Source organism: Tripterygium wilfordii, chromosome 15, assembly GCF_013401445.1.
Source record: "Tripterygium wilfordii isolate XIE 37 chromosome 15, ASM1340144v1, whole genome shotgun sequence".
Classification (NCBI taxonomy): domain Eukaryota; kingdom Viridiplantae; phylum Streptophyta; class Magnoliopsida; order Celastrales; family Celastraceae; genus Tripterygium; species Tripterygium wilfordii.
The window spans coordinates 3,356,929-3,383,714 of record NC_052246.1 but is presented as its reverse complement, the minus strand read 5'-3'; the positions used below and the strand labels follow the sequence as shown (position 1 = coordinate 3,383,714).

Below are 26,786 nucleotides of genomic sequence, written 5' to 3'. Positions count from 1 at the left end.
ATTTACCAAAGCTGTTTGGTTGCAAAAATAAATAAATATTCATATAGAGAACTTATGTGCACTCAGGTTATAGTATTTGGGAAACTAAGATACCCGCGAATAAACATTCATATAGGAAACTAAGGCGTGTAAATAGTGGTTCAAAAAGCAAATTTGTGTGGCGTCGTTCTCGTTTAAAAAAAGAAGACGACAATTAAAACAATTTTAATTCATTATACACTTGCAAAACAGCATTTATTAATTAAACAACAAATGAAAATAATTATGAGAGTTAGCCATTGGGTATTATCTGCATGCCATTTTAGTCGGGTCCTGATGTCATGCTCTAATCGCGTATTACAATTCTAGAACAGTGGACTTGGGCCAAGATGGTTCATTCTGGTTCTCAACCTTTAACAAATGGGCTCAAAAGTATTTGGGCTGGCCCAGTTTGAAGCTTTGCATAGTTTCATTAAATGGGCTCAAACTGCGTGAATCTGTGATTACTGGCTACTCTACAGTCTACACTGCTCCATGGTCTCCAATAATTCTGTAGAGACATATATCTTCTTTCTTTTTCTTCAGTATTCCTATTATAAACAAATGAGGACGTGTCTAGGGAAGGGAAAATTGGTCACATTGGACACCACCCTGCATGATAAAGTCCGAACATGTGAACCTCGTCCCACATGCACGAAACAATTACAGGATTTTCGGCTCATGGGATGACTTGACAAAATTTTGCTGAACATGAAAGTTAAACTCAAGGCTACTTGTCCATATATATATATATAACTCTTTAAGGAGTTTTTATTGCATTTTGTGGTGGATGATCTAGAAGATTGGCTTGTATGGACTTTTAGTTCAGAAAGTGTTTTTTGTAGTAATTGCGCCAATTCACCTTCTGATTTTGCAGAAACCAATTTGGAACTGATAAATGATTTCATACCAAGGAAATTTCGGTGCTCTTTTTCAAGAGTTCTGTTTTGGGATGATTTTGACGAAAGCCATTTGAGAGCTAAGAATTTCTCTTTCCAGAAGGATTGATTATTGTCAGGACGCATCATGACTCGGGTTAAGAAAGTATCTTTGTATTGACGAAAATCATGAAGCTTTTTGCATCTTAAATTAGCTAAGAGTTCAGAAGACCTATCCCTAATAGTGGAAGGATCTCCTAAGAAATGTTTTGAAATAGAGAAGATCAAGGTTGCAACGACATCCTGGATTTCTTCACCGAATTCACTTTTGATGGTCACACCATCAGAAGTGGTTTTGACAGCATTTAAAATTTTATTTTATTTGGATGTTGTAAGATGGTAAGCTCACCATCCTTTTAGTTGACCAGTGAAACTAGTAACTATTAAGTTGGCAATGACTTGGTCGGTAGTATCCATTATATATATATATAGACTCGAGGAGAAAACAAATACATGTGGTGGATTTTCGATGATGTTCTCATAGACTCATGTAGTCGACCTCGAATTTTTAGGATAAAGGTCCAGATGAAAATGATATATATCTAGTCCACCTAATTGTCATATGCAATGGACTTATATAAATCTCAATTGTCAGAATCAGTACTCCACATTTGAACTCTTGGCACTGGCACTTTATGTTTAACATATCTAAATATCTAATCCAAGTGACATCATTGGATAAGCTTAGCTTTTAAATATACATCAAAATATGCATAAGATGACAATTCCATTATTAAAACTCTAAGCAACTTGAATGAAAATAGACATCCCTTTAAAATATTTATTAAAAAAATATTATCATTTATGTTTTGTCTTTACAGCAATTATTGAATTATTCAACTCAATATTTAGCTACCCAAACAAGAAAAAAGAAACTATCATGCAATAATTAAAAAAAATTTAAAATATATATACAAGAAGGAAAAAAAACAACAACCATTTTCTCCCATTAATAATATTGCAAATGTTATGGAAGAATTAACTATTAAGAGCCCAATCAACACCATAAACATATTATTTTCAAGGTACACAATATCTCAACTTGCTAGCTAGTCATCATTGTCCAAAACCACCACCGGAGTTTGGCTCCTCCTCCTTGAGCGGCGTTTGTGGCTCTTATGACTTCCACCGAATTTCAACCTTCCGGTCTCCTTAAACCTAAATTTCTCCGAAGGTACAATTACACATTCGGGTGGTGGTAAGGGGTACCTTAATGTATCATAACAATATGAATAATACATGTAACGCTGCCGGAACCTGCGCATGGCGGCCCGTTGCTCCGGCGTCACAACCGAGTATTCGTTGCTCTCTATTTGTAAGTCTATGGCGGAGCACACGGCGGACGGAAATTCTTGGATGGGGTCCACAGAACATCCGTCTAGAACCAAATCCTTAAATTCGGCCACAAATGGTGCATATTTGTAATTAACTTTGTATTTGCCACCGGAAGTAGCCCATGTTGAGGCATCCCATATGGTGGCGTATAAGGACATTGGCTTCGCCGGAAAGTCGCTGCCCATCTCCTCGCTTCGCACCACCTCTCGGATTGGAACTTCGTCGACGAAAAATCTAAAATTTGAAAAAGAAAATTAAAATATCAGTATATATTATATATATATTCGTAGAGGTGGTTGGAAAAAGATAATTAGTACTCACATGATGCTCTTGGAGGTCCAAAGGATGCTGTATCTATGGAAGTCCTTGGTTGGATCAAACCACATATGGTATCTCTCTTCCCTTCCTCGGCTTGTGCTACCATTTCCATACAAGTTTGTCTGAAACCTCCATGGTTTCCCTGTTATGTCTCCTAAGAACTCTATGTCCAATTCATCATGTGTCTTTTCGAATACATCCCCATTTGATGTCTGTTTTTTTTTTTTTTTCCCATAATATGAATACATATTAATTTAGGTTCATTTAACATCAAATTAGTCCTTGAAGTAATTAAAAAAAAAAGAACAAGTATTTCTTTTAAATAATTTGATGACAGTTTTTTTTTTCCAATCGAAACATTAAGGAAAGAAAATTAAAAATGGAATTGAAATTGAATAAAATGGAAATTAAATCCGTTTATTTGATTTATATTCAATTTTCCCATTTCAGAAACCAAATCAAAACATCCAAAATTAACGAAGAACAATTCAAAATTATATCTTTTACGTGAATCATGATCCTTAAATTTCTCAAAGAATTATAATATAATGAATTAGAACCAAGAAGAAGAAGAAAATGATCAATTTCACTTACATAAAAGGCAACAACAACTCCGGCTGTATAATCCGATGGTAGCTTGATATTGGCACTAAAGAATCCATGGTTGTACATGCTTGAAGAAATAAAACCAGACCCTGAAAAATTAATCCATATTATATAGATAATCCTTTACATACATACATATATATATATATATGTAGGTGATCTTGATGATGGTGATGTGGACATACCGGTGAATCGGTCGAGGAGGAGGCGGACCCCACGGCCGTCGGGAGAGCGGACAAGATTGGAATCACCAAAGAGATGGGAGTAACCTTCATCAAAGGAGATGGTGTTGAGGTTGAAGGCTTGTGCTAATTGTGATGATGAACTAATAATAATACAAAGAAAGACAAGGAGAGAGAAGAATGAGAGAGAGGAACCATATAAGCAATCCATCTTCTTTTTTTTCTCACAATTATAAATAAAAATTTATCTGGGTTTTCTCCTCTCTCTCTCACACCTCCTATAGATATATATATAAAGGCAGTATATCAAATGACAATATGACATGCAATGCAAAGAATGTGTATATATATATGAGAGGGAAGTGGAATCGAAAGGTCAAACTTCAAGGGGTTTGTGTTATATAATCTTGTTATTGTGATTGTGTACAATAATGCCCTTTGAATGATGCGGCATTAACGGTGGCTGCCACTGTGTTTTTTTTTTTGGGTACTAATTACTATTTAGTGGATTCATATCTATCAGAAGCAGCAGATAGAGATTATTAGACAATAATAATAATTAATAAGAGGATTTATTCTGGTTGAAGTCAGGTGTGGCAACTAGATGATTAGGACAATTGGGTTTTGTTTCCTTTAATCATTCAATAGTTTTTTTAGTAATAGAGAACAACGTCATACAAGTTCACCCTTTGAACATCTGATATGAGCTTAAACTCGGGTAATCAGACCCTTGTGTACAAAATTTTTTCCATTGACGACGGAGTAAATTGGGTCAAAACCTAACACATGCGTTCTAATACATTCCATGCAAGACTTTAATTTTTTAAAATAATAATAATAATAATAACAATAACCCAAAACAAGATTAGGAATTTCTGATAGGGAGAACCAAAAAAAACAAAAAAGCATAGTACACCAATATGATTAATGATTTAATGGTGTACAATTTTTTGTGTTCATCATTTTAAGTTAAGGTGATGATTATATATATCATTATCATAATTAGTTATTGTTTACCAAGATTGATGTGTACAACTGTATAAGGGTGTGAGGGGAAGAGGCTAGGATTTTGAGAGTGTGAGTAACACAACTGCTTATTAGGTTCACTAACTTCTGACTCTGCATGGTGCCTGCAGTAGACAGTAAACCAAATACCAAATTTCATCACCACAAGCAGCTAAGTACATGCACTGCTCAATTACACTATAGTCTATAAATTTTAATCCTCAACAACCTCAAGACCTAACCATGGCATCTAAGAGAAATTACAGTATTACAACATCATGATATCACCAGTTTTGACTGTGCAGTGTGGGGGGAAGAGGAAGAAGAAGATGAAGAGGAAAGACACAACATGCTTTACAATTTTGACATGAATAACTAGAGAAAGCAATGCCTTAGCTATTAACAAAATGGTATTTTGTTTCAACATAGCTTTCTGCGTCCCACATGAAAGATCCAAATGCTACTGCCTCCAAGACTAGCATTGTTAATCCAGAGAAACTAATCGAAAGCACGTCATCATTCTCTATGCCAATCGACCCATCATCAGAAACCCTAATGTCAGGCCTCCCAAATAATGCTTGGGTCTGCCTTTCTATTAAAGAAATGGCTTCCTTGGATCTTATGGTTGCGTATCTTTGAAGTGTCTCTGCATCCAAATACATCACATAGGACCTCAGTCTATATGATTTTCCGTCTTCGCTGTCCATGAAGCCCCTCTCATCAGTGACGGTTCCATCATCAGGCTGAATCATGATCAATGAATCTGGATCCCATAACTGGTTTGATGGGGTTGGACCTTCAAGTCTCGCCTTGTCTTCATCGAAACCCTTGGGAAGGGTTTTCATAGTCCTCTCAAGTTGATATCGTTGATCAACTCTTCTCAGGAAATATCCATACATTATAGATGCAGCATACAATTTTCCAAGTTTGATTTTGCTTATTTGAACAATGGGATCAAGGGGGCCCACTGTGCGTTCTCCCAGCACGATAGATAAATGGCTCAGTATCATCTCGAATGCTTCAGAAGAATGAATCGATTCTAGCTTCTGCTCTTGGTTTGGCCAAAAATCTACTCGTCCTGCAGGATCTGAAGTTTCTGTCACCTTCGGGATCATTGAAATGTCATTATCTACAAATTTAAGCACAATCAGACAGTAAATTATCTCCTCCAATGTCTTGTGCCTTTCCTTTTCTCTGACTTCGGCTATTCTCCTGAAAAAATAAACTCAGGGTTTTCATCACATCGATTCTATTTGTGCCAGGCATTTGAAAACACTTAACAAGCATGGCTGAAAATAGTTAAGACTGATGAAGCTAAACTTAAGACGTGTGAACTCCATCAAAGCCATATACCAAGCCTAAAACATTTCAAATCTTTGGATCTACTAAGATCCCTTCCTGTCTAACCGTACCACTCCAACTATGTGAATGAATGTCTTTAAGAATTGATGGGGACAAAAAACATTGATGGTGCTAATGAAAGAGCCTAAAGGATTCGAAAGCACAAATGCTAAAATCATTGGAGAGAGGACTAACACGCATTGAGGAAAGTGCCCCAAAACCAAGGTTTGACCATGAGCAGTTCAAAGTATCAAGAGATGCCTGGGCCACCTCGACCTCAATTGAAGGGGCTTGTAATGAAGTGCTCTATGAATGAACTGTGTAAGTCTAATAAATACAGACCTTTCAAAATCCTCAAACCCCAACACCTTTACCCGTTCAAACTCCCACCCCAACTGGAGAATCAATGCGGAGATGAAGGGAGGAAGTTTAAAGCATTCTACAACGTAAGCAGACGTTTTATAACCAACAAAGTTGACAGAATGCTGCGAAGAATAACAATTTAGACATCCTATAACCATTCTCTTCAGAGAACTAAAAAGATATCTGTCACAGTCTCAGCATAAACAACAAGTATCAATTTGCTAGGTACAAGTGCAGCCACGGCGTTTCAGTACAATGATATGCCCATGTGCACAATGACCCTAGCAGACAGGATTAGCTCATGGAAATCTAATTTCTAAGAACATTACCCAAAGACGTATCCATGGTTTCTTTAAGAACTAGTGCACAAGAGTGCTGCAGACTATATTCTAGTCAGGTGGAAAGCACAACTTTACCTCACGAGGTTCCGTCGCTCTAAGTTTGGCCGCATAAGTCACCCAATAAACAATTAACTTTGCTAACCACATCAAAATGTGCAGGGCACCACAATGCTAATTAAACAAAGTTATCACATGCCTAACTCCATCAAATCTTTCCAATCTTTCAATCTAACCTAGGAAAATCAATTGCACCAAAGCAATCTGGTTGAACAAGCTTTGAATTTTCCTGAAATCAAAATCAATAATGCCACAAGAGATTTCATGCTTTCACACATAGTACTTGCTAAAATATAAAAAGGAAGATAGCTCATTAATCTAGTTTTTTTTTATTAGCATCAAGATGACAATTTACAAGTAAACATGTGGCCCGGTGGTAGAGTTATAGGTGTGCAACTTATAGGTCACAGGTTCAATTCCCGAAAACAGTCTCTTCACATATTATGTAGGACTGTAGGAGTAGGTCTGCGTACCATTTGGCCCGCAGGCCAAAGCCTGGGTAGCCTGGGTACATCATGTCTGTCCTCAACACCACCAACAGTGGCAGCGTTGTGCACGGGAGTTGTTTATCTTTTTTAGCTTCAGGATGACAATTTGTGTAAATATATACTTGACGTATACATAGCTAGAGAGAGAAAGAGAGAGGGAAAAAAACAGATGGCTTACTTATAAAGGGGATCCTGGGATGGCGAAGTTTTCTCTCCTTCAACATTCCTGTCTGTATGAAGGTTCTCAAGCTGTTGATCAACGGCTGCAGGTAGTAAATGAGGATGGGTTTGCAATATTTGCGCCAAAAGCTGGCCAGCTGGGGATTCTAGTTGCAGAGGAGCTACTGGCATCAAGTTATCACTTGAGTCTCCTGACGCTCTAATAGTCAAGCCTCGAGCTCGACACTTCTCCAGTCCAGTCCCTTGCTTTGAGATCCAATTAGGGGATGAAAGACATCTCTAGAAGAGAAAAGATAATGTGAACAAGAAAGATTCAAGAGAGAGTATGGAGAGAAAAATAGCAAGAAGTAGCATTATGCATGTAAGCTTCTGTCACAGTATCTGGGCACGCAAACCTTAAACGGTATTGGAAGAATGTTATAGAACATTCTCATAGATACAGCCGTCATAAAGAACTATAGTACTTGACAACAATTTTGCTTCATCTTTCGTAAAAAATCAACTTCCTCCCAAAGGAACTTAGTAAGTAGTAACACATATATCTATGATTTGGACCCTAGCTTACATTCTTTTCCCGCTTCCCTATAGACTGAAAAAACAAACATCCAAAGCTCCTTCCTCAAGCTGGTGCCCAGGAGCACACTTCCGTGACTACCACAGAAAATAGTTTTTGTAGTTATATTCAAAAACTTAAATTCATCAAATCTATATTCTTTTATCTCAACAGGTAATGCCCGAACACAAGTACAATAGAAGATAATCATCGGCCACTATCACATTCAACCACATACCACAAGGCAAAAGCACAGGAAACAACATTATGAATTAAGTTACCATCACTCATACTACTGACACTATCTCTATCAGCACATCTTCCAGAACAATTATCATGGGTAGGATATACTCAAGCGAAGACAATGAATGAATCAGAATGATAACAGATCTTTCAATGTTCTGCAAAATTACCCAATTTTTAGCCATCATTCCAAAAAAGCTCCAAAATATAGCAGAAAGCTAAAAAAACTAAATTGAACCCATAAGAATCATAAAGTGTTTCCTCACAAAAATTTTACCTAAGCGCAGCATACGAAATCCACGTCTATTAAACTGCTATTCTACAGCGAACCTTTCGTAGAGACGAAAGAAAAATAAAAAATTTAAGGTCCCTCTCTAAGAAATGAAGAAAAGCAAAGAATCTCCCTTTCTCAGCCACCAAACAAAGGCATCAAAATAAAAAAAGAAAAGAAAATGAGAATAGCATACTTTGAAGGGTGGAGCAGAAAGAGAGTAGTTGGACTGGAGGTGCCTGAAAACACAAGACCTAAAGAAACTTCCGGTTGACGAGGGAATCGCCACCAACAAGTCGCTTATAGCTCCTGCTCCTCCTAACACCTGCATCCCGACGGTCGATTCTCCTCCCCCTCTCTCTCTCTGCGAGTATAAAAGTGTCAAAAAAGGCTAGGATATTTTCCGGTGCCAGACCGCCACGTGTTCGTCAGCCTACCCAAAATCCTTTTTTCTCCTTGGTATGGCCTAACCTTTTCTTTTCTTTTTATTTAATTTCCTTTTTAAATTCTCTAAATGACTAATGAGAATAATTATTCCAACAATTTCACCCCATCTCCACCATCCAATGCAACAACAATACTACACTTAATACATTCAATGGTGGAGATGATGTGAAATTACTGGAATCATTCCAGCAAATCCTTTTTCAATGGGAATATACTTTTTTTTCCTTGACAAATAACCCACCTATGCTCTGCATGATAAATTACACAAAAAGTATATATAAATATATTATAAATGAATAGACAGTTTCAATTATTTGATATATAGAAACCGAAGCAACGGTCAAATCGATGGATTGATCAGTTTTGTCAAAAATAAAAATATATTGAAATCAAACCAACCGATTATAATTATATATTAAAATATTAATTATATAATTTGATTCACCAAAATAGCTGTGCAATCTCTTATTGAATGATAGTATAATATTTTTTTTTCCTTTTTCTATCAAAATTAAAAATGAGTTTGGTAAAAGAAAATTTTATAAATTAATATTTTTATTGACTCTTGTTGTTTGGTGAGATTCTATATATTTAGCCAAAACGTCATTTGAAAATTAACATGATGCTGTCCACCACACCCACCCCTTAAAATAATATATTATTCCTTTTCGGTGTTTTCATATTTTTGTTGTATGCTACATTTTTATTTTCTAAACGAGACCGAAAGATGCAGGGGCCTAGGGATTGAAAGAATGTGTCAAATGAACCATTCTTATCTTGCTAAGATAGGATGGCGCCTTATTAATGAAAAGGATAGTCTTTGGGCCAAAGTGGTAAGTAACAAATACATTCATTCAGATGCTAGTCTGGACAAGTTACAGAGTAAAAATGGGGCTTCTAATCTTTGGCGTGGAGTGATTATAGCTGTCCCTATTTTGACTAAGGGTATAAGGGCTATGGTGCGCAATGGGAAGGACACTCTTTTTTGGTTGGATGTTTGGATTGGAGATAGTCCTCTGTTTGATATATCTTTAAAGAATGTTAATATGGTGGATATGTACAGGCCGATTAGTCATTATTGGAGGAGAGGGGTTGGTTGGAACTGGCATACTCTTAAGGATTTCCTTCCTAGTCATATTGAACAAAAGTTGGCGGCTTTCATGCTATCAGAAGATGATGATGTTGTGGATAGTTTATGTTGGGGCAAGTCTTGTAGTGGCGAATTTTCAATCAAGACTGCATATGACATTGCTACAGGTTATGAGGGGGTCAATACAAATAAGATATGGAGGTCTATTTGGAAAAGTGAGGCTCCTCAACGGGTCAAGGCCTTTATTTGGATGGTTAAACATCAACGATTGCTATGTAATTCAGAAAGGGTCCGAAGAGGATTTATTGATGTTCCTTTTTGCAAAAATTGTCCTGGTGAGATTGAAGATGTGGATCACTTATTTAGGAGGTGTCCTATGGCAGTGCATATTTGGAACTTATTAATGCCTCCTGTTGAAATCCGTTGTCAAAACTTAATGGGTTTTCAAGATTGGCTTTCTTATAATTTGTGTAAGAATTCAGTTACTGACCTTGGGGCCAGCTGGGACACTATGTTTGTCGTGGCTATTTGGAGCATATGGAGGTGGCGAAATGACATGGTTTTTAATGATAAGGACTACTTGGCGGATTCTAAGCTCATGTGGATCAAGAGGTATTTGGCTGAAATCAAGCAAGCCTTTAGCCTTCATGCATCTGTTCTTGTACATAAAGGCATGTATGGTTTGCAAATGATTGGGTGGTCTCCTCCTCCTCAAGGATGGGTGACCCTCAATACTGATGGGTGTAGTAAAGGTGAGCATGGTGCAGCTGGTGCTGGAGGTTTGCTAAGAGACTATCGCGGTGTATGGTTAAAAGGTTTTTTTGCTAATATTGGCAGTTGTGGATCGATAGAGGCCGAACTCTGGGCAGCGATTCATGGGCTTCGTCTAGCTTGGGAAGAGGGTTTTCGCCAAGTTATTTTGGAGACAGATTCCTATATGGTTGCGGATTGGCTAAATAAGCAGAGTGTTCCAAAGCTCTCTCTTTCCAATTTGATTAGTGTGTGCCGGAAGCTTGTTCATCAAGCTTGGGAGGTGAAAGCAATTCACGTGTATAGAGAAAGGAACCGGGTTGCTGATTTCCTTGCATCTGAGTCTCTCAACCATGGCAATGGACTAACGATTCTTCAGCATCCTATTGTTGGCATTCAGGGTCTGCTTTGGGAGGATTTTATTGGAGTTGCTTGGCCTAGGCGGGTATTGCAAGTAGAGGTTTAACCCTTTGGTTTGTTTGTGGGTATTCCCCTCCCTAGTATCAAAAAAATAACGATTCTATTTGTTTTTGCAAATTAATAACTTTCTTTTACTCAACAACACTTACTACGGTTAGGTGTGAAAAAAAATTGAAGTTTTTTATGACTTTGTAGTGAACTTTGTCTGCAAGTATCTCTTATGAATTCCAATTGTCCAACTCGACACTTAAAAATCGAAAACCAATGAAAACCGATTGGTCGATTTTACCAATACTAAAAAAATTGACAAAAACCGACCGTCAACACTCATGATAATTTGATCCAAATATACAAATTTAACATAATTATGCAGAGTCAAAATTAAACACAATAAATACAGAACCAAGCCTTGATAAATCTACTATTACAAAGAGGCCGAATCAGGGGGAAAAAAACAGGGATGAACTTAAATAGAAAGATCATAAACCCATTTATATTTGTCAATGGTAAGGGTGATGTGAGAATTTCTTATATGTATTTGCTTTTATATATTTTCTCTTTATATTTGATTGTTATTTTTGAAAATAAGAAAAAATAGAAAAAAAATTAATGTATTTTCTCTTTATATTTGATTTTTTATTTGGAAAATAAGAAAACATAGGAAATTAATTGAAAATATAAAAAAAATAATTGAGAATAGTAAATATAAAAAAAAAACATTTTCTGTAAATAAAACCTTAAATAGAAAACAGAAACAAAAATTAAAAAACAAAAAACAACTCTTTTTTGTACCAAATTAAAATCTGATTAAAACCCCAACCAATTGCGACTGTTGGGAAGCTGTTTCTCTTCCCTTGTCTCTCTCCGCTGTGAAAATGAAAGGAGACTCACACCAAGAAAATCTCCCGCCCTCCCCCTCTATCTCTGACAAAATGGACGGAAACCCAGACCCAGAACAAGAAGCCCTCCACCACAAAGGTCTTGCGGAGGACAAATTCAAGGCCTCAAATCTCAAATCCGCTATCAAGCACGCCAAGAAGGCCAATCGCCTGGCGCCCAACCTTGACGGCCTCTCCTCAATGATCACCGCCTTCGAAATCCTACGTGCCTCCGCGGAATCCACTGGAGATGCCGCTCCCGATTGGTACAAAGTCCTCCAGGTAGAACCCTTCTCTCACATTAACAATATAAAGAAACAGTACAAGAGACTTGCGCTTGATTTGCACCCTGATAAGAATTCCTATTTGGGATGTGAAGAGGCGTTTAAGCTTGTGGGTGAGGGGTTTAGGGTTTTTTCAGATAAGATAAGGAGAAAGGAGTTTGATATGAAGCTGAGGTTAAGGATTCAAGGAGAGAGGATGAGTGGTGGTGGTGGTGGTGGTGAGAAGGAGGAGACGTTTTGGACTGCGTGTACGAGGTGTAGGTTGTTGCACCAGTTTGAGAGGAGGTATTTGGGGTATAATTTGTTGTGCCCGAATTGTAAAGTGAATTTTGTGGCTGTAGAGGTTAAGGAGGAAAGTGTCAAGGAGGAGAAAGAGAAGGAGGAGGAGGAGAAAGAGGAAGATGGGGTTAAGGTTTGGAGTAAGAGATTGAGGAGCAGTGTGGGTTTGAAGCGGAAATCAAGTGATGATCTTGGTGAGGGAATTGGGGGCCGGAGATCGAAAAATAAAATGGGTAGTGCTGGTTTAAACAGAAAAGTGGTTGGTCGTGAGAAAAATGGGGATTTGAAGGGGAAAGATCGTGGTGGGGAGAAGGCTGGGGAAGGTGATGGTGCTGCAGAATGGGGAGGTGGGAGGTTGAGGAGTGTGGCTTTGAGGAGGAGAACCAGTAATCTTGGGGAGGTGTTGGAGAGGGCGAATCCAAAGCAAGTGAAATCTGTCGTGGATACTATGACACTGGCAGAGATGCAGTTGGAAGTTAAGCGCAAGGCAAGTCAAGAGAGAGTAAAAATGAAGGAAAAGATGAATGTGGAAGAGAAGGAGAAGGAAAAGGAGATGGACAGTGCTCTGAAAATGTCTAGAGATTTCGAGATTGGGAGAAATAAAGGCTCAGATACAAGTGGGCATATGGGAAGTCTGACTCGGAGAACTTCTAAGAAGAGTAGAAACTTAGAAGCTGATAGGTTTTCTCAAAAGAGTGCAGGTATGGCAATTGAGAGACACAGGAGTTCGAAGAAGGGGGATTTGGAAATTATGGCAGCCGAGGATTCTGATTTTTATGATTTTGATAAAGATAGAACAGAGAGAACTTTTAAGAAAGGGCAAGTCTGGGCTATATATGATGATGATGATGGAATGCCTAGACAATACATTTTTATAGATGAGATTGTTTCAGTTTACCCGTTTGAGGTGAAGTTGAGCTGGTTGGATCTGCAAAGTAATGGAGATGATGGGTTGATGTGTTGGGAGAAAATGGGATTTCATGTATCTTGTGGGAGATTCAAAGTTGGAAAGACAACCTCTTCAAACTTAGTCAATATCTTTTCACATATTGTGGATTGTGAAAGGGCAGCAAGAGAAATTTATTGGATTTATCCAAAGAAGGGTTCGGTCTGGGCAATTTACAATGAAGCAGCTATGGGTGCAGAGGGAAGAAACCTTTCAGCTAGAGATAAGAAAAGCTATGACATTGTTGTGTTTCTGACAACATACAGTGAGATGCATGGACTGAGCATGGCCTACCTTGAGAAGGTTGAGGGGTTCAAGATTCTATTTAAGAGACGAGAGATTGGTTCTCATGCCATTAGATGGCTAGAAAAAGATGATATCCGCTTGTTTTCTCATCAGATTCCTGCAAGAAAGCTTTCTGGAGTTGAAGCTCCAGATCTTTTGAAAGACTGCTGGGAACTCGACCCTGCTTCTCTTCCTTCAGATATGCTTATTGGTTGGGGTAGATGACGATTGGCTGAGCATTATTGTATGGCTTCCCCTTTTTAGCAATAAATCATGGAGAAAAAAAGCTTCAAGGAAAATATTATTGGAATGAGCTATGGTGAAGGCTTAAAAGTATTACTACCAAATAGTTTATAAATTGGTTTATTTATGTAAAATATAAACTCTATGAAACGGGGTTCTAACCTAATATTTAGAGGGGTTTTTTTTTTTTTTTTTACTTTGAAGTTCATGAGTTCGATTATTGTTGAATTTGTCCATAAAATTATCATGTACTTACCTGACACGTGTGATTAAGGAGCTATTATGTGAAATCCACAGTGCACATTCAAAAGTAATGATTACGGGTTTCATGTTAAAAAAATTACTAGTTATAGAAAAATTACAAATGTTAATAAGTTATGTATTGTTTTTGTGATGTGAGAATGATGGTATCTCAAACCCCGTCCCCATACGTGCTAAAACATCTACAAATGTCTTTGATCCAATTTACATTATCGCATGCGATAGGAAATTTTTGTGTCTGGACCGACCGCCTAAATTTAGGTTGATGTCAAATGTAGAAAGGCTAATTTATATATGTCCCACATCGGTGTCAGCTTCGATGTGCAAGGGGCAGCTCCTATGGTTATCGGTAAAAATAAAAAATAATTTCACTTTGGGCAAATCAGTTTGGACTTTGGAAGACTACGACAAACATCTACCAAAACTGGCAAAGCATTCCCGAAGTGGTATATAGACTTGCGCAGATCATCTGCTTCCGCCTTCTCTTTTATCTACAATAGATTCCTTCGGCGACCTCAGGAATCACTATAAATAATTATTTCCAAGTTTCTTCGATTTGGCACTGAATAGATTGATCGTCAATCATCATGTCTTTTAACAACGATCCGTAAGCTCTCTTTATCTAGGGTTTACAATCTTGTTCCCAATCTAACCTTTTTTCTTTGTGATTTCTCGTGATTCCTTGATTTATTATCTTCTATGGAATTTCAAAAATTATTTTTTTTTTATCGTCTTTGAAGAATCGGTTGCGAAGATTTATTACTGATTTCTTATTCCAGGTACCGCGATGAGGATGGAGAGCCATTAATGGACTTCGATGAAATGCAATCTGATCGCGAGCAATCGCCGGAACCTCATCAACATGCGTTGTTTGACGACGTGGAGGATAATGTTGACGATTGGGACATTCGAGAACGGTCGCCGACACCGGTCTACGATGTCGATAAGGTTAAACCGAGGAAGAGGTTGATCAAGAAAACGGTGGGGGATGAGAGTAAGGCACCGGCTCACTTGGTTGATGAGGATGAGGAGGATTTTGGGAGGGAGTTTGCCAGAGAGGGGTCGGAGTCTCTGGAGAAAAAGAGGAAAAAGAAGAAGGAAGCAGGTGATGCGAGTGGGAAGAAGGAGAAGAGGCATAAGTTCGAGAAGTATGCAGGTAGTGGAGGAAAGGGAAGCAGTTCGAATTTGGGTTTGTCGAGAAAACACATGATGTCAGGGAGGTCCAAGGATCATGAGGTGAAGGAGATGTGGGACACTATTGCCGGTGGTGATTCTGAGGTATGGCTTACTTCTTTCTTTATGACAAATTGTTTAAATTCCATGATTACAATTGATTCATGCCCTTACTCTACTTCTTATGTGGTTTAGCGGATTTCTTTCTTATTTTGTGTGGTTGACCGTTGCTCAAATTAGTTGGATAGTGGTTTATTGATGAGTTGGCCATGTATCCATGTACTAGGTTTGGTGGTGCCACACCTATGATCAAAGAACACGGAGCTTCTTTTGGTTGTTTTGATATGTACCTTGTAGCTCTGCTGAATATGCATTACGAAATCAGTGAATATTAATGGGGTTTCCAATCAACCATGTTGGGTAACTGAACGCATTTCAGCATTTGGGTCTTAAGTTTGTATAATTGAATATTGTAAACTATGATTCTGTGTAGAAATTCACTCATTGATATGATAGTAAATCATTTCAGTACTTGGTAGTATCGACACATCAATTATCACATTTGGGTTTCTATATACTGTATGTATGTGTCCTCGTGGGCTTGCCGTGCTGATTAGTATCTTTTTTTTCGATTTTTAATCTATTCATAAAGAATGTCTTTAAATTCATTGCATTCGTTTGAGTCCTATTTCAAATTTATGATCTAGAATCCTTTTCCTTTGTGATTAATTATGTCATTGATTGATTAGGATGATCGTGATGGTGCCAGGACCATGGATGATGACAATTTCATTGATGACAGTGGACTTGATCCTGCTGACCGTTATGGAATTGATGATGAACCCCGGTCTCCTGGTGATGCTCCTCAGGTTGATATTCAAACCCTCTCATAACCTTGTGAAATTGGAAGCTAGAATTCCTCTCTTTTCTTCTTGAGTATTATTAATAAAAACTGAATAAGCTCCTCAAAGTATTTATGTTATGGTATCTTTCTTCAGTCCAATCGAATGGTGTTTGAGGCTTTGAGAATCTTTTGCTCAAAGTTGGTTAATTAATGTCTAATATTGCTCTTATCTTGATAGGCTGAAGAAGGTGAAGAGGATGATGAAATCAAGGAGCTCTTCAAGATGGGTAAGAAAAGGAAGAAGAATGAAAGAAGTCCCGCAGAAATTGCATTGCTAGTTGAGAATGTAATGGCTGAGCTTGAGGTCACAGCTGAAGAAGACGCTGATCTTAACAGACAGGCAAAACCTGCTATTAATAAACTTAAGAAGCTGCCTCTTCTTACTGAGGTTCTTTCAAAGTAAGTAGTGTATTTCAGTCAGTTTTATTTTCTTCAATGCATATTAATAGCTTTACAATTCCCATTTTCTTTTCCTTCAACTTACTAATTGGTGCAGGAAGCAGCTTCAACAAGAATTCCTAGATCATGGAGTACTAACTCTTTTAAAGAATTGGCTCGAACCCCTTCCAGATGGAAGTTTGCCAAATATAAACATCCGTGCAGCAGTTTTGAAGATTTTGACAGATGTATAAACAAGATAACTTCCCATTTGAATTTGTGTAATTGTGGGCATGGTTCTGATTAGATTTTCTTTAGAACCTGAACTGTTGCTTCTGTCCTACAGTTTCCAATTGATCTTGAACAGTATGATAGGAGAGAGCAACTAAAGAAGAGTGGTCTTGGAAAGGTTAACCTCCACCTCAATGCTCAAGGCTTGGCAGTAGAAACTACTTCTACACTGATTTACTCTATTTTTTGGCCAGGTCATTATGTTCTTATCAAAATCCAATGAGGAAACCACATCAAATAGAAAGCTTGCTAAGGATTTGGTTGATAAATGGGTAATTTCATACTGTTGCCCCACCACTTGTGCTCTTAATTATCAGTTTTTACTTGCTGTCCCCTCCATCTTTATTTGAAGAATTCATTGCATTCATCTGCCAGATACTGGGGCTAAAAGTTGCACAAATGTGGTTTGACTTAACATGATCGTAGTATTATACCTGGAGGATCTGTTGTTCTTTGGTTCTTTTTGATAAGTCAGGTTTATATTTTTACTATTATTATTAGCATGGGAACTATTGGGAAGGGACTTGAACCTTGCCCTGCTGTTCTTAGATAATCATTAAGTTTCTTTGATAGGATGTATTTCCATTCTTTGGTTGTTCCCATCTTTCGTTTATTGCCATTTGACTTGCAAGTTCTTGTAAATTTCTGAGTCCCATGGTAATTTTTCATTCTTCAAACACTTTTTTTTCTACATCGTAGAAAATGTTGTGTAAGCCACTTCTTGTACCCATTGTTACTCACATTTTCTTTCCACTTTGAAAATAATGGATGCAGAGTCGACCTATATTTAATAAGAGTACAAGGTTTGAGGATATGAGGGGCATGGATGATGACAGGGTTCCCTTCCGAAGGCCAGCAGTCAAAAAGTACTCTTCTGACTAATTTGCTCATTATTTTGGTTTTGTTTGCTAATGCATTTACCTATAGTTTTGGCTTTTGATGTATTGCTGTAAATTTGTTTTACAGACCAGCAAATAAAGCTACCGGGATGGAATCACGGGATGGTGACCTTGATTTGGAGATGTCACGGTAATGATGTGATGACAAATTCAGCCTGTTTGCTTCTAGCTTATTTTATGCACAACAAATTTTCGTTACCATGTGTTTTAACATGAATCTTATGGCAAATGCAGGGAGAGGAAATCTGGCCAACAATCTTCTAGGCTACATGCTTCTAGGCCAGAAGCAACACCAATGGATTTTGTGGTGCGCCCGCAATCAAAGATTGACCCGGAAGAAATCAGAGCTCGTGCTAAACAAGTTATGCAAGATGAGCGCCGTATGAAGGTGTGTTTTCTCTTCAAAATGTAAAATATGATAAACTTTTTTAGTTTTATTATTTGGCAAAGAATGGTTAGTGCCTTAGTGGTCTAACACAAGGCAAACAGTCAATTGAAGCTAAACCTGGTGCGTTACCAGCTGACATTAACCAAATGATCCAAGCTTGTACATAGTGGTGGAAGCTTCTGAGTGATACTCTTGTTTGGAAAGAAGTTTAATTCTATGTTATGAATATTGTTTATGATTGTTTACACCTTATATCGTTCTAAATGATGGTCCAGTTTTGTCAAAAAAATGCTTATGTGCGGTTCTCTAATGTTGTGAGCATCCTTGTTCCTGTCTGAGACAGTTTCATAATTGTTCTTTAATTCATTCTCTTAAACTCGTTTTAGCTATCTGGTTTTGTTAACTTGTTAGCAATGTGCAGATGAACAAGAAGTTGCAGCAGTTGAAGGCACCAAAAAAGAAGCAGCTGCAAGCGACAAAACTTAGTGTGGAAGGTCGTGGCATGCTGAAGTACTTGTAAGGTTATCTTGCCAATTGCCTGGGGGGGTTGGTGGTTGCTCGAATCCACTAATTATATATTGCCAATTACTTGGTAGCCTTGGGCATGGGGGGTGAACAACTGGGTTTGTCAACTCAAAGGAGATTTCACATAGCAGAGACAAGTTCAATAAACAACTCAAATATTGTTGTGGTCAGGGATATTCTAGATGGCTTCTTAAACCAAGTCCCTGGTGTTTGTGTTAATTTCTTTACCTCTGGTACAAATGATCTGTTCGTACTTGTTAGAAAGTTCCAACTTTTGTCATTAAATTGTTTTGGTCATCTGGTGGCATGTCAACCTTTGAACAAGTTTTTTTTTTTTTTTTTGAACTGCATTTTACAATGTTTATCGAGCTTAGTACAAAATATATGGCTGTATTTACCTGCCTGCCTCAGTATGCATTGCCTTGATATGCTTTATAGTTACAGAGAAAAATAGACTTAAATTAAATTTAAATAGATTTTTTTAGAGTTTATAAGTTAACTTATACTGTAAATTTCGTCAAACACTGATAGTTTATCTCCCAATTTATAAGTTAGCTAATTTATTTTGCTAGTAAATAAGTTGTGTCAAACGGAATAAATCATTATTGAATTCACCAATGGAAGCACGGATGCAAATTGTCATATTTTTAGTTACTTAAATGAAAGACAATCTTAACACGTACATGATTATCATCAAATGCGAATGACTAATACTCATCAAAAGGATCTCAAATTGAAAAGGAGGACATCGCAAGCTTGAAGTCCCGCATGTCGGGGGAAAAAAGAAAACACGCTTGTAGGGACAAAATAAATTTTTTTTTTACTTTTAATCGACGCCGTTTTCAAACACGTATTTAAAACGACTTTTCTTCCATTTTTATCCCTGCTTTAATTTGTTATTGACCGAAAAACCCTCTGATCACGACTCCTTATATCCTTTCCCCTCGTCTTTCTCGTATTTCCCACCCCTCGCCATAAAAAGTTAAAAACACCTCGGACGCTCAACATAGCTGTATTGAACGACGCCATCGATAGAACTGAACTGGTATGCTATAAGTTTTAGTCCTTCTTTCTTCTTCTGTAATATTCAGGGTTTGTTTTTATATATAATTGATTTGTATTCTTGTTTGTCAAATCGAAGAAGCTGAATTAGGGTTCGAATTTGAAATTTTCCTTCTTGGCTGTGGATTTTTTGGGCGGAACAATTATAATTGTTTTTTTATGCCACTTCATGATTTTCGTGCTTATTTCAGATCAAACTTACGTAGTTCGTAGCGGGGATGAGAGTCGAGGAAACGAATTTGACTGTTTTTTGTTTTATTTTGACGTGTAAATTTCTTGTATACGGGTTTAGGGTGGGGTAATTATGTTTAAATGTTTGAATGGCTTGAAGCATCTATTGAAGCCCCGGGTATGAAGATTTATGCATACATATTTGAATCCCATGTTATGTGCAAGGTTTGTGCATAAGCAGAAATTTTCAGTTTTCTCAATTTGATAGAAGAACTTGTCCAAAAATTGCGATTTGTTTTTGTGCTGTGTGTTTTATTAATCTTCCCTTTTAATACAGAGCAACAATGGTATCGGGCCTCATTAATGCGAATCCTGTGGTTTATGAGAAGAAAGAGAGGCGGGTTCGAAGCGCTTCTTGCGATGTGGATGAGTATGCTGTCGAACCCATTGACCAACTGGAGGTTTTTGATATCCTTTTTGGGTGGTTTGATTAGTGGCATGGATTATAATTCCTGTGCATTCTAGTTTAAACAGAATGTTCATTCTTATGATTTTGATTTACATATGGTGTGTTTTATTAGGTATAGATTTATACTGAAATATCAGCTAACATAGAACTTTATGATAAAGGAAACAAAGTGAGAAGCAGGGTTTAGTTATAATGGATTGATTAGGTATCTATATTTTTGTGTGTCTGTGAAGCAGTCCATAGCTAAATATAATATTATATTTAGAGATTTATATCCAAGAGCATGCTTGGAATATCTATGACCATCAGGATCAAATGTAATAATGGAAAATCGATTGGGATTTGCGGCCATGGTTATAAATATCTGTCATATTGTCATCCAGGATACTATTTGATTGCCCTGGAAGATACAAGAATGTGTTACATTTCTCGCAATGTTTCACATTTGCTGCAATTAATCTCTCCCTCTGGGTGTGCGTGATGTAATCACAGTATTTCTATCATCTGTCATCATTTTTTCCATTTAATTGTTTTCCTGATTTAGAGGAATGAAAAGGTACTGTAAATTATATGAGGCAATTTATATTTTCAAAACCATCCTTGTTTTTCCCCTTAACATTCTTAAATCATATTAGAGATATCAAAGATCCAGAGCACCCTTATTCTTTGGAAGAGCTTAAAGTAATAACAGAAGATGCTGTTGAAGTAGATGACAAGCACAGTTATGTTAGGTAATGAGAAACCTTTTCATAACCCTATTCCTTCAATGTATTTAAACGTAAGGAAAATAGTACTCACTCTTGTTAACTATGTTTTCTTGTTTAGGGTGACGTTTACTCCCACTGTTGAACATTGTAGTATGGCTACAATTATTGGTCTTTGCTTGAGAGTAAAACTCACAAGGAGCTTGCCTTCTCGTTATAAGGTAATTTCGTGGTTTTGACAACTTTTCATCTATCTGTTGGTTTGAATGGAAGATAATTTCTAGTTGGTTTCAAATTTGCTGTTCAATTAGAAGTTAATTTCACATCGCTCTTTAAAATTTTATTTTAAGCAGCTGTTAGTTTTAATATATTTACTTGTCGGCATTATTTTTTCAACCTTTCTGCCATACTCTGAGTATGTCAATCAGTACCCTACTCTATTGTTTTTCTTCTTGTTTATTTTTCTTTGTGATGGATGGTTCACTTGTCCATTTGATGGATTTTGAATTACATTGTTTAACCTTTCAAAAGAGTTTTTGATTATTCTATCAAATGTCTGCTTTTCCATCTGCATCCTAGTGTTCTTGTTGCGAATGAATCAAAACAATAAGTATATTGCTTTTCTCTATTGTAGCTATATGGTTTACAGAGTTGCCAATTAGTGTTTTAGTTTTAGCCATATGCTTCTCATTCGTTCAATGAATAATGTATTCTCTTAGACAACTATTGGTGCATCAACTGATTCAAATAATATCCAGATATTGAAAGGGGTAAGATCGCATTAAGAAAGAGCTCTTTACCCCTCCTGGTGATGTAGATGGGACATTGCTGGTTATTTAAAGTGCATTTTGTTTACTTTTCAACCTTTATGCTGGTCATAATATGCTGTGTGCCTTGTCAAAAGTTTTCCACGTTTCTCTTTAGTGTCCCCCCTGATATTACTTTATCAATTGCGTTTAGGTTGATATAAGGGTAGCACCTGGAACTCATGCAACTGAAGCTGCAGGTTCTCTCTCTCCCCCTTTCTCGCTCTGCATTTGTCTTTCATGGCTTGGGCAATATTTCAAAAAGCTTGTGCTTGTTCTTCAACTATATGGGGAGGGGCCCGTAGCCTGCTTTTACGTTATGGAACTCCTCTTTTAAATCACATCAATTGGTTCTAGGGAATTTGATTTGACTTAACAAGCTTGTTTCCAACTACTAGCTTTTGGACTCTTCCAAGTTGTAGTGGTGAACCTTTTTTTTTCTCTGGTAAACTAAATTACAAATGAGATTTCCGGCATAGCTTCGATAGCCTTTCCAGCAAAAACTGAAAGATGTTTGTGTTGGCCTTAGTTACCTTCTTGCAATTTGCAAAGAACTTTGTACCCATTTTGACCTTCAAATTTTGATAACTTAAAAAACCTTTTTCTGATGTTTTTTTTCCTGAAGGGATTTATCAGTATTTCTAATTCCTCTCTGGAATGCAGTTAATAAACAATTGAATGATAAAGAACGAGTCGCTGCTGCACTGGAAAATCCCAACCTAGTAGATATGGTTGATGAATGCCTGGCTCCGTCATACGGAATGGAATAAGCAATTTGGGAGCGCTCTCTTGTCATACCTACACTTTTGGTCGATAGATAAACGTTATTTCTTCGGTCTTTGATGCATTTTTCTTTCCTTCTTGTATGTATGAGATTGCAGATAGGAATTGCTAGGGACCAAAACAATAATCACCATTATATATCCTGAATGGTTTGTAACTTGCTAGCATAGACGAATTGATTCTTTATGGCAGCCAATATATGTACCCTTCAAGTTATAATGGCTACGTTGAGTTTTTGGAGTAGGACTCATTTCAAATGCAGAGTTGTGTATATGCTCGCTCAATTTCTAGTTGAATGCTTTTGAAGGCTTTTGAAGACTTTTGACAGATACGCGTATGTAAGCTGTTAACCGCCCAAAAATTATCTTTTGGCACAGTACTCATTCTAGGGCTAGGGTTTCATCTGGATCCACAGGCCCTATGCATACCAAGCGACCGAAGAGGCCAAACCTTTGATATTAATTCATACCTTCCAACGTGGTGCTGAATTCATAACTACGGACCTCAATCATAGTTGTAGCGTTAACAAATGAATCATACTCAACCAGTAAATCAAGAAAGATATCCAGTTAAGGAAGATCGGAATGATAAACGGTAAGATTTAAAGACTCATTGGGAAAACTATCCACCAAAATTACGTCAAGAATCTTTTAATGATTGATTACATTCAAATGCGGCACTCCAGCAAGTGATGCACTTAGTAGATTATTACAAGGAGAATTTGACACCTTCGTCATCTGTTGAAGTCCCTTTGAAGATCGCGAGCTTCCCCTTGTGTTCAAGTAGCTTCAATGCTCGCATTAAAATTGTCCGATCCATTCCATGAAGCTCTAGCATTTTTAGCAGCAAGATGGAATCAGAGTTCTAATCAAAATTTGGAGAAATTTTTGCACATTATATATTGTGCTTTGCTATATGTGAAGCTGGGTTTTACTCACATGCATAATTTGAGTGTAACAAATGAGAACTGCTATTAAATTTCCAGTTGGATATTCCCCATTCAACTTTCCTCTATAAGCAAAAAACAATTAGCAGTCTCTACTGTTTAATTTCAACAAGAAAACTAGGACTTAATTCAGAAGTAATAGTCATAAACGAATACCGTATTCCTCCTTAATACCCAGAGCATGTTGCTTCAACATAAATCAGATGTAAATTGATCATAAGAGCAGTAGTTAAAGTTGATTCCATACTCAGCATTCACACAAGCATCTCATTCAAAGTTTACCTGTTCCTCGAGATTCAATCCCTGAACGCATTTCTTCAACAGTCATAACGCTGTCCTCCAACCCATTGTCTTTCACCTAGTTGAATACGTAAATCTATTTGACAGATACTAAAGAATACAATTCGATAAAATCAGGTGTATTATTAGAATAAAAGTACTCACAAAGTGTATTATAATGTCAGCCCAGTCTTCAATCCTATGCCAGAGGATAAGACATCTCCTATGTCCTTTATCTAACCATTCTGCACGACCTGCAAGAGCAGAATCTCATAGGCACAAGGAAAGAGCAATAGACCGGACTTTATAATAACAGATCATGATATGAATCTAGATCATCAGCAATATAATAATTTTTTTAAAAAAAAAAGAAAGGAAAGAGCCAAACAAAAAAATAGTAGATGGGACAAAATTTTTCCTTTTTTCGCGAATATTCAAATATCTTTCCTACATTCATTCGTGAACGTCCTCCTAAGGGGTTCGAAGATCATATCAATCCTCCATTGAAAAGTTATAACTTATTTTTTTAAAGGAAAAAAATTGCAAACCCAGAGGAGAGGCAAAATTCTAGCAAGGAAGTCCCAAACAAACCTTCAGACACCAAGAAAGAAAGAAATGCTTCCTTAGCTTCGTGACCAAGAGATCCTACAAAATACAATGGAAACTAATACACCGTAGAGGAACGGAGCAGTGAAATAATGCCATGGTCATGCATAATTAAAACAGTCATGTAGCTCATATGTACAAGAATTATTGAAAATGGATTGAGTGGAAGAGAAGAAAGATTAGTGTTGTCATCACTAAATTGAGCTTATATATAAATCAATAGTTTTCCAGCACCAGATAGGCATAAAGTTCATGGCAGAGAAAAACTTTGTATATGGCAGTTAAGAATAGACAATCTTCGAAATCCACCAAGGAGAAAGAGGAAAACTCAAGATCCTTGGCATAAATGCTGAATCAGAAAAATGTTTCAGCGCGAAACAATTAGTATTTGGGAACCTGTTTATGAGTAACTTATTACCTGCATATTGTAGATTTGTTTAGTACTTCAATTACACATATTCACGTTATAAGGAAAACAAAGTTCATGAGAAACATGTTGATAAGCTTCATTTGAAAGGGAGTAACATAAGAAGATCGACGGTATGATAAAATGACTCACTTTGTTAGATCTATCAAATAGTGATATTTTTGCCTATTCAAGTTCCAAAGATAACTTACTAATTACTTGTTGTTTCCATGGGATGAAAATTTTTATTCAAAATAAGTAAGAAAATTTTCTCCCAATTTGACGTGAACAGTACAAAATGCAAGGACATGTCAGCTGTCAAATGTGGCACTCCTCCAAAAATGCCAATCCATATACAACAGTCGAAGATGGACTATTATCTAAAGTAAATTGTTACAAGTTACAACTAATTGTGACAGACTTCTAAGAACTAAGGATATTGCTGCCATTAATTTCAATTGTATCAAAGATGGAATGAGAATCACTTGAAATACAATTCCATTTCAAAAATATTGTCATTGCAACAGGTCAGTTAATCAGGTTTCCACTAATAATCGCAAAATTTAACAACTTACAAGCTAATGTTTATATAATTATATGGACTTACTTTCAATCACAGGATTTGAGAATAGAGGAAAATCTTCTTCCAGTCCAATAACAAATATCTTTTCAGTTCTACAGTACTCAAGGATTAGCTCCTTCCACAGTTTTACCTGCTTATCCCGGGTGTCCCTCACAGGTTGCAGACTGATGGATAAACACATCACAAGCCAGAAAGTTTAATAAATCCCAGTCACAAATGAAAATTTAGACTCAAGAGGGAAGCACAAAATCAATAAAAACTGACGACCAAAATAGATAGTAAAAAGAGAAGCTGTCACTAAATAACCTTCAAATTTAAAAATAAACTGTGACAACAAAGTCTTACTAATCTACCAATAAAATGACTTAAAAGGAGCGGCAGGACAATACGTGAAATAGGGTGGGTAATTGAAGAACTGGGGAAGCTTGAAATCTCCTAGCTTCTGCATTTCTCTCGCGTTTCCTTGATAAAACAATAAATTAAACTATTGCATCCCTGCAACATAGGGTGGAAAAGTTCAGCAGCAACAAACAAGTCTTAACTTACAACCAAGCAGTCATACTCAATAAATTCTAACACATAAAAACTTCTTTTATTCTCAAATTCAGATGCACCATTACCATCATGAGATTATGCATCCATAAATATCTCTTTTTCCAGACATTTAGACAGTGTTGAAAACCGAAAACAACTTTTACATCAAATTCCCAATATTTCAACACTACAAAACAGACTTTCATAAACCCATCATACACAGTTACCTGTCTAAGGTAGGGGCGTAAATTTTCTCTAGCTTAATCAACCAATACTAGCAAATTCACAAAATTTTCGCCAGAGACCAACAAAAACACAACAAATCAAAACCTTTTACTCCGGCGAATTTACCGTGAAAGAAAAAAGAGAAAGAACAGCTCAACCCAGTTCACAAAAAGTGCATTATTCGGATCCAATCTATGCTGCTATGAATTTTAGATTGAAACTGATTTAATCTAAGAATAACAAAATCGTACCTGGTACTTTGTCAGAATCGTTTTTGATGCTGTTCTGCGACTCCTCTCTGAAGAAGAGTTTGCTTGCAAAGGCCTTGTTTCTTCACCTGTGAGAGCACAGCTTGTAGCCCAATATCAAGACCTTGATCAGTCTCCTAAGGCCCATGGTAAACTTACGAAGCCTCATGTTCAAGCCCATACGTCAATGTTTTTTTTTCACTCTTTTTAATTTTATTATTAATGTGTCAATTACAGACTTTGAATCTTTGTACAACTCAAATTTTTTTTTCAATTCTATAATT

The 26,786-nt window shown here is 36.9% G+C and overlaps 6 protein-coding genes across 6 annotated transcripts; 3 read left to right on the top strand and 3 right to left on the bottom strand.

Moving 5' to 3' along the window:
• Positions 1-1,943: 1,943 nt before the first annotated feature.
• LOC120017066 (probable xyloglucan endotransglucosylase/hydrolase protein 30) lies at positions 1,944-3,752 on the bottom strand. The gene is made up of 4 exons (XM_038870128.1): positions 3,401-3,752; positions 3,204-3,304; positions 2,613-2,821; positions 1,944-2,525 (listed from the first exon to the last, which is right to left on the bottom strand). The coding sequence occupies exons 1-4, from the start codon at positions 3,606-3,608 to the stop codon at positions 2,006-2,008; spliced, it is 1,038 nt and encodes a 345-aa protein (XP_038726056.1). The 5' UTR covers positions 3,609-3,752; the 3' UTR covers positions 1,944-2,005.
• A 788-nt stretch (positions 3,753-4,540) lies between these two features.
• Positions 4,541-8,648, bottom strand: LOC120017229 (UV-B-induced protein At3g17800, chloroplastic). Its single transcript, XM_038870387.1, has 3 exons — positions 8,436-8,648; positions 7,171-7,451; positions 4,541-5,614 (listed from the first exon to the last, which is right to left on the bottom strand). Exons 1-3 carry the CDS (start codon positions 8,568-8,570, stop codon positions 4,795-4,797), a joined length of 1,236 nt encoding a protein of 411 aa, XP_038726315.1. The 5' UTR covers positions 8,571-8,648; the 3' UTR covers positions 4,541-4,794.
• Positions 8,649-11,768: 3,120 nt separating this feature from the next.
• Positions 11,769-13,917, top strand: LOC120016398. The gene has a single exon (XM_038869146.1). The coding sequence runs from the start codon at positions 11,822-11,824 to the stop codon at positions 13,841-13,843; it is 2,022 nt and encodes a 673-aa protein (XP_038725074.1). The 5' UTR covers positions 11,769-11,821; the 3' UTR covers positions 13,844-13,917.
• Positions 13,918-14,709: 792 nt separating this feature from the next.
• On the top strand, positions 14,710-18,993 carry LOC119980122 (protein IWS1 homolog 1-like). The gene is made up of 11 exons (XM_038822784.1): positions 14,710-14,729; positions 14,902-15,400; positions 16,045-16,164; positions 16,378-16,598; positions 16,696-16,825; positions 16,924-16,986; positions 17,063-17,140; positions 17,643-17,734; positions 17,835-17,897; positions 18,002-18,155; positions 18,577-18,993. Exons 1-11 carry the CDS (start codon positions 14,710-14,712, stop codon positions 18,673-18,675), a joined length of 1,539 nt encoding a protein of 512 aa, XP_038678712.1. The 3' UTR covers positions 18,676-18,993.
• A 591-nt stretch (positions 18,994-19,584) lies between these two features.
• Positions 19,585-22,946, top strand: LOC120017085 (protein AE7). The gene is made up of 6 exons (XM_038870153.1): positions 19,585-19,725; positions 20,251-20,381; positions 21,008-21,113; positions 21,208-21,307; positions 22,047-22,092; positions 22,556-22,946. The coding sequence occupies exons 2-6, from the start codon at positions 20,258-20,260 to the stop codon at positions 22,660-22,662; spliced, it is 483 nt and encodes a 160-aa protein (XP_038726081.1). The 5' UTR covers positions 19,585-19,725; positions 20,251-20,257; the 3' UTR covers positions 22,663-22,946.
• Positions 22,947-23,197: 251 nt separating this feature from the next.
• LOC120017084 (vacuolar protein sorting-associated protein 25) lies at positions 23,198-26,633 on the bottom strand. Its single transcript, XM_038870152.1, has 7 exons — positions 26,506-26,633; positions 25,885-25,990; positions 25,520-25,659; positions 24,492-24,545; positions 24,066-24,154; positions 23,904-23,979; positions 23,198-23,505 (listed from the first exon to the last, which is right to left on the bottom strand). The coding sequence occupies exons 2-7, from the start codon at positions 25,941-25,943 to the stop codon at positions 23,384-23,386; spliced, it is 540 nt and encodes a 179-aa protein (XP_038726080.1). The 5' UTR covers positions 25,944-25,990; positions 26,506-26,633; the 3' UTR covers positions 23,198-23,383.
• Between the last annotated feature and the right edge of the window lie 153 nt (positions 26,634-26,786).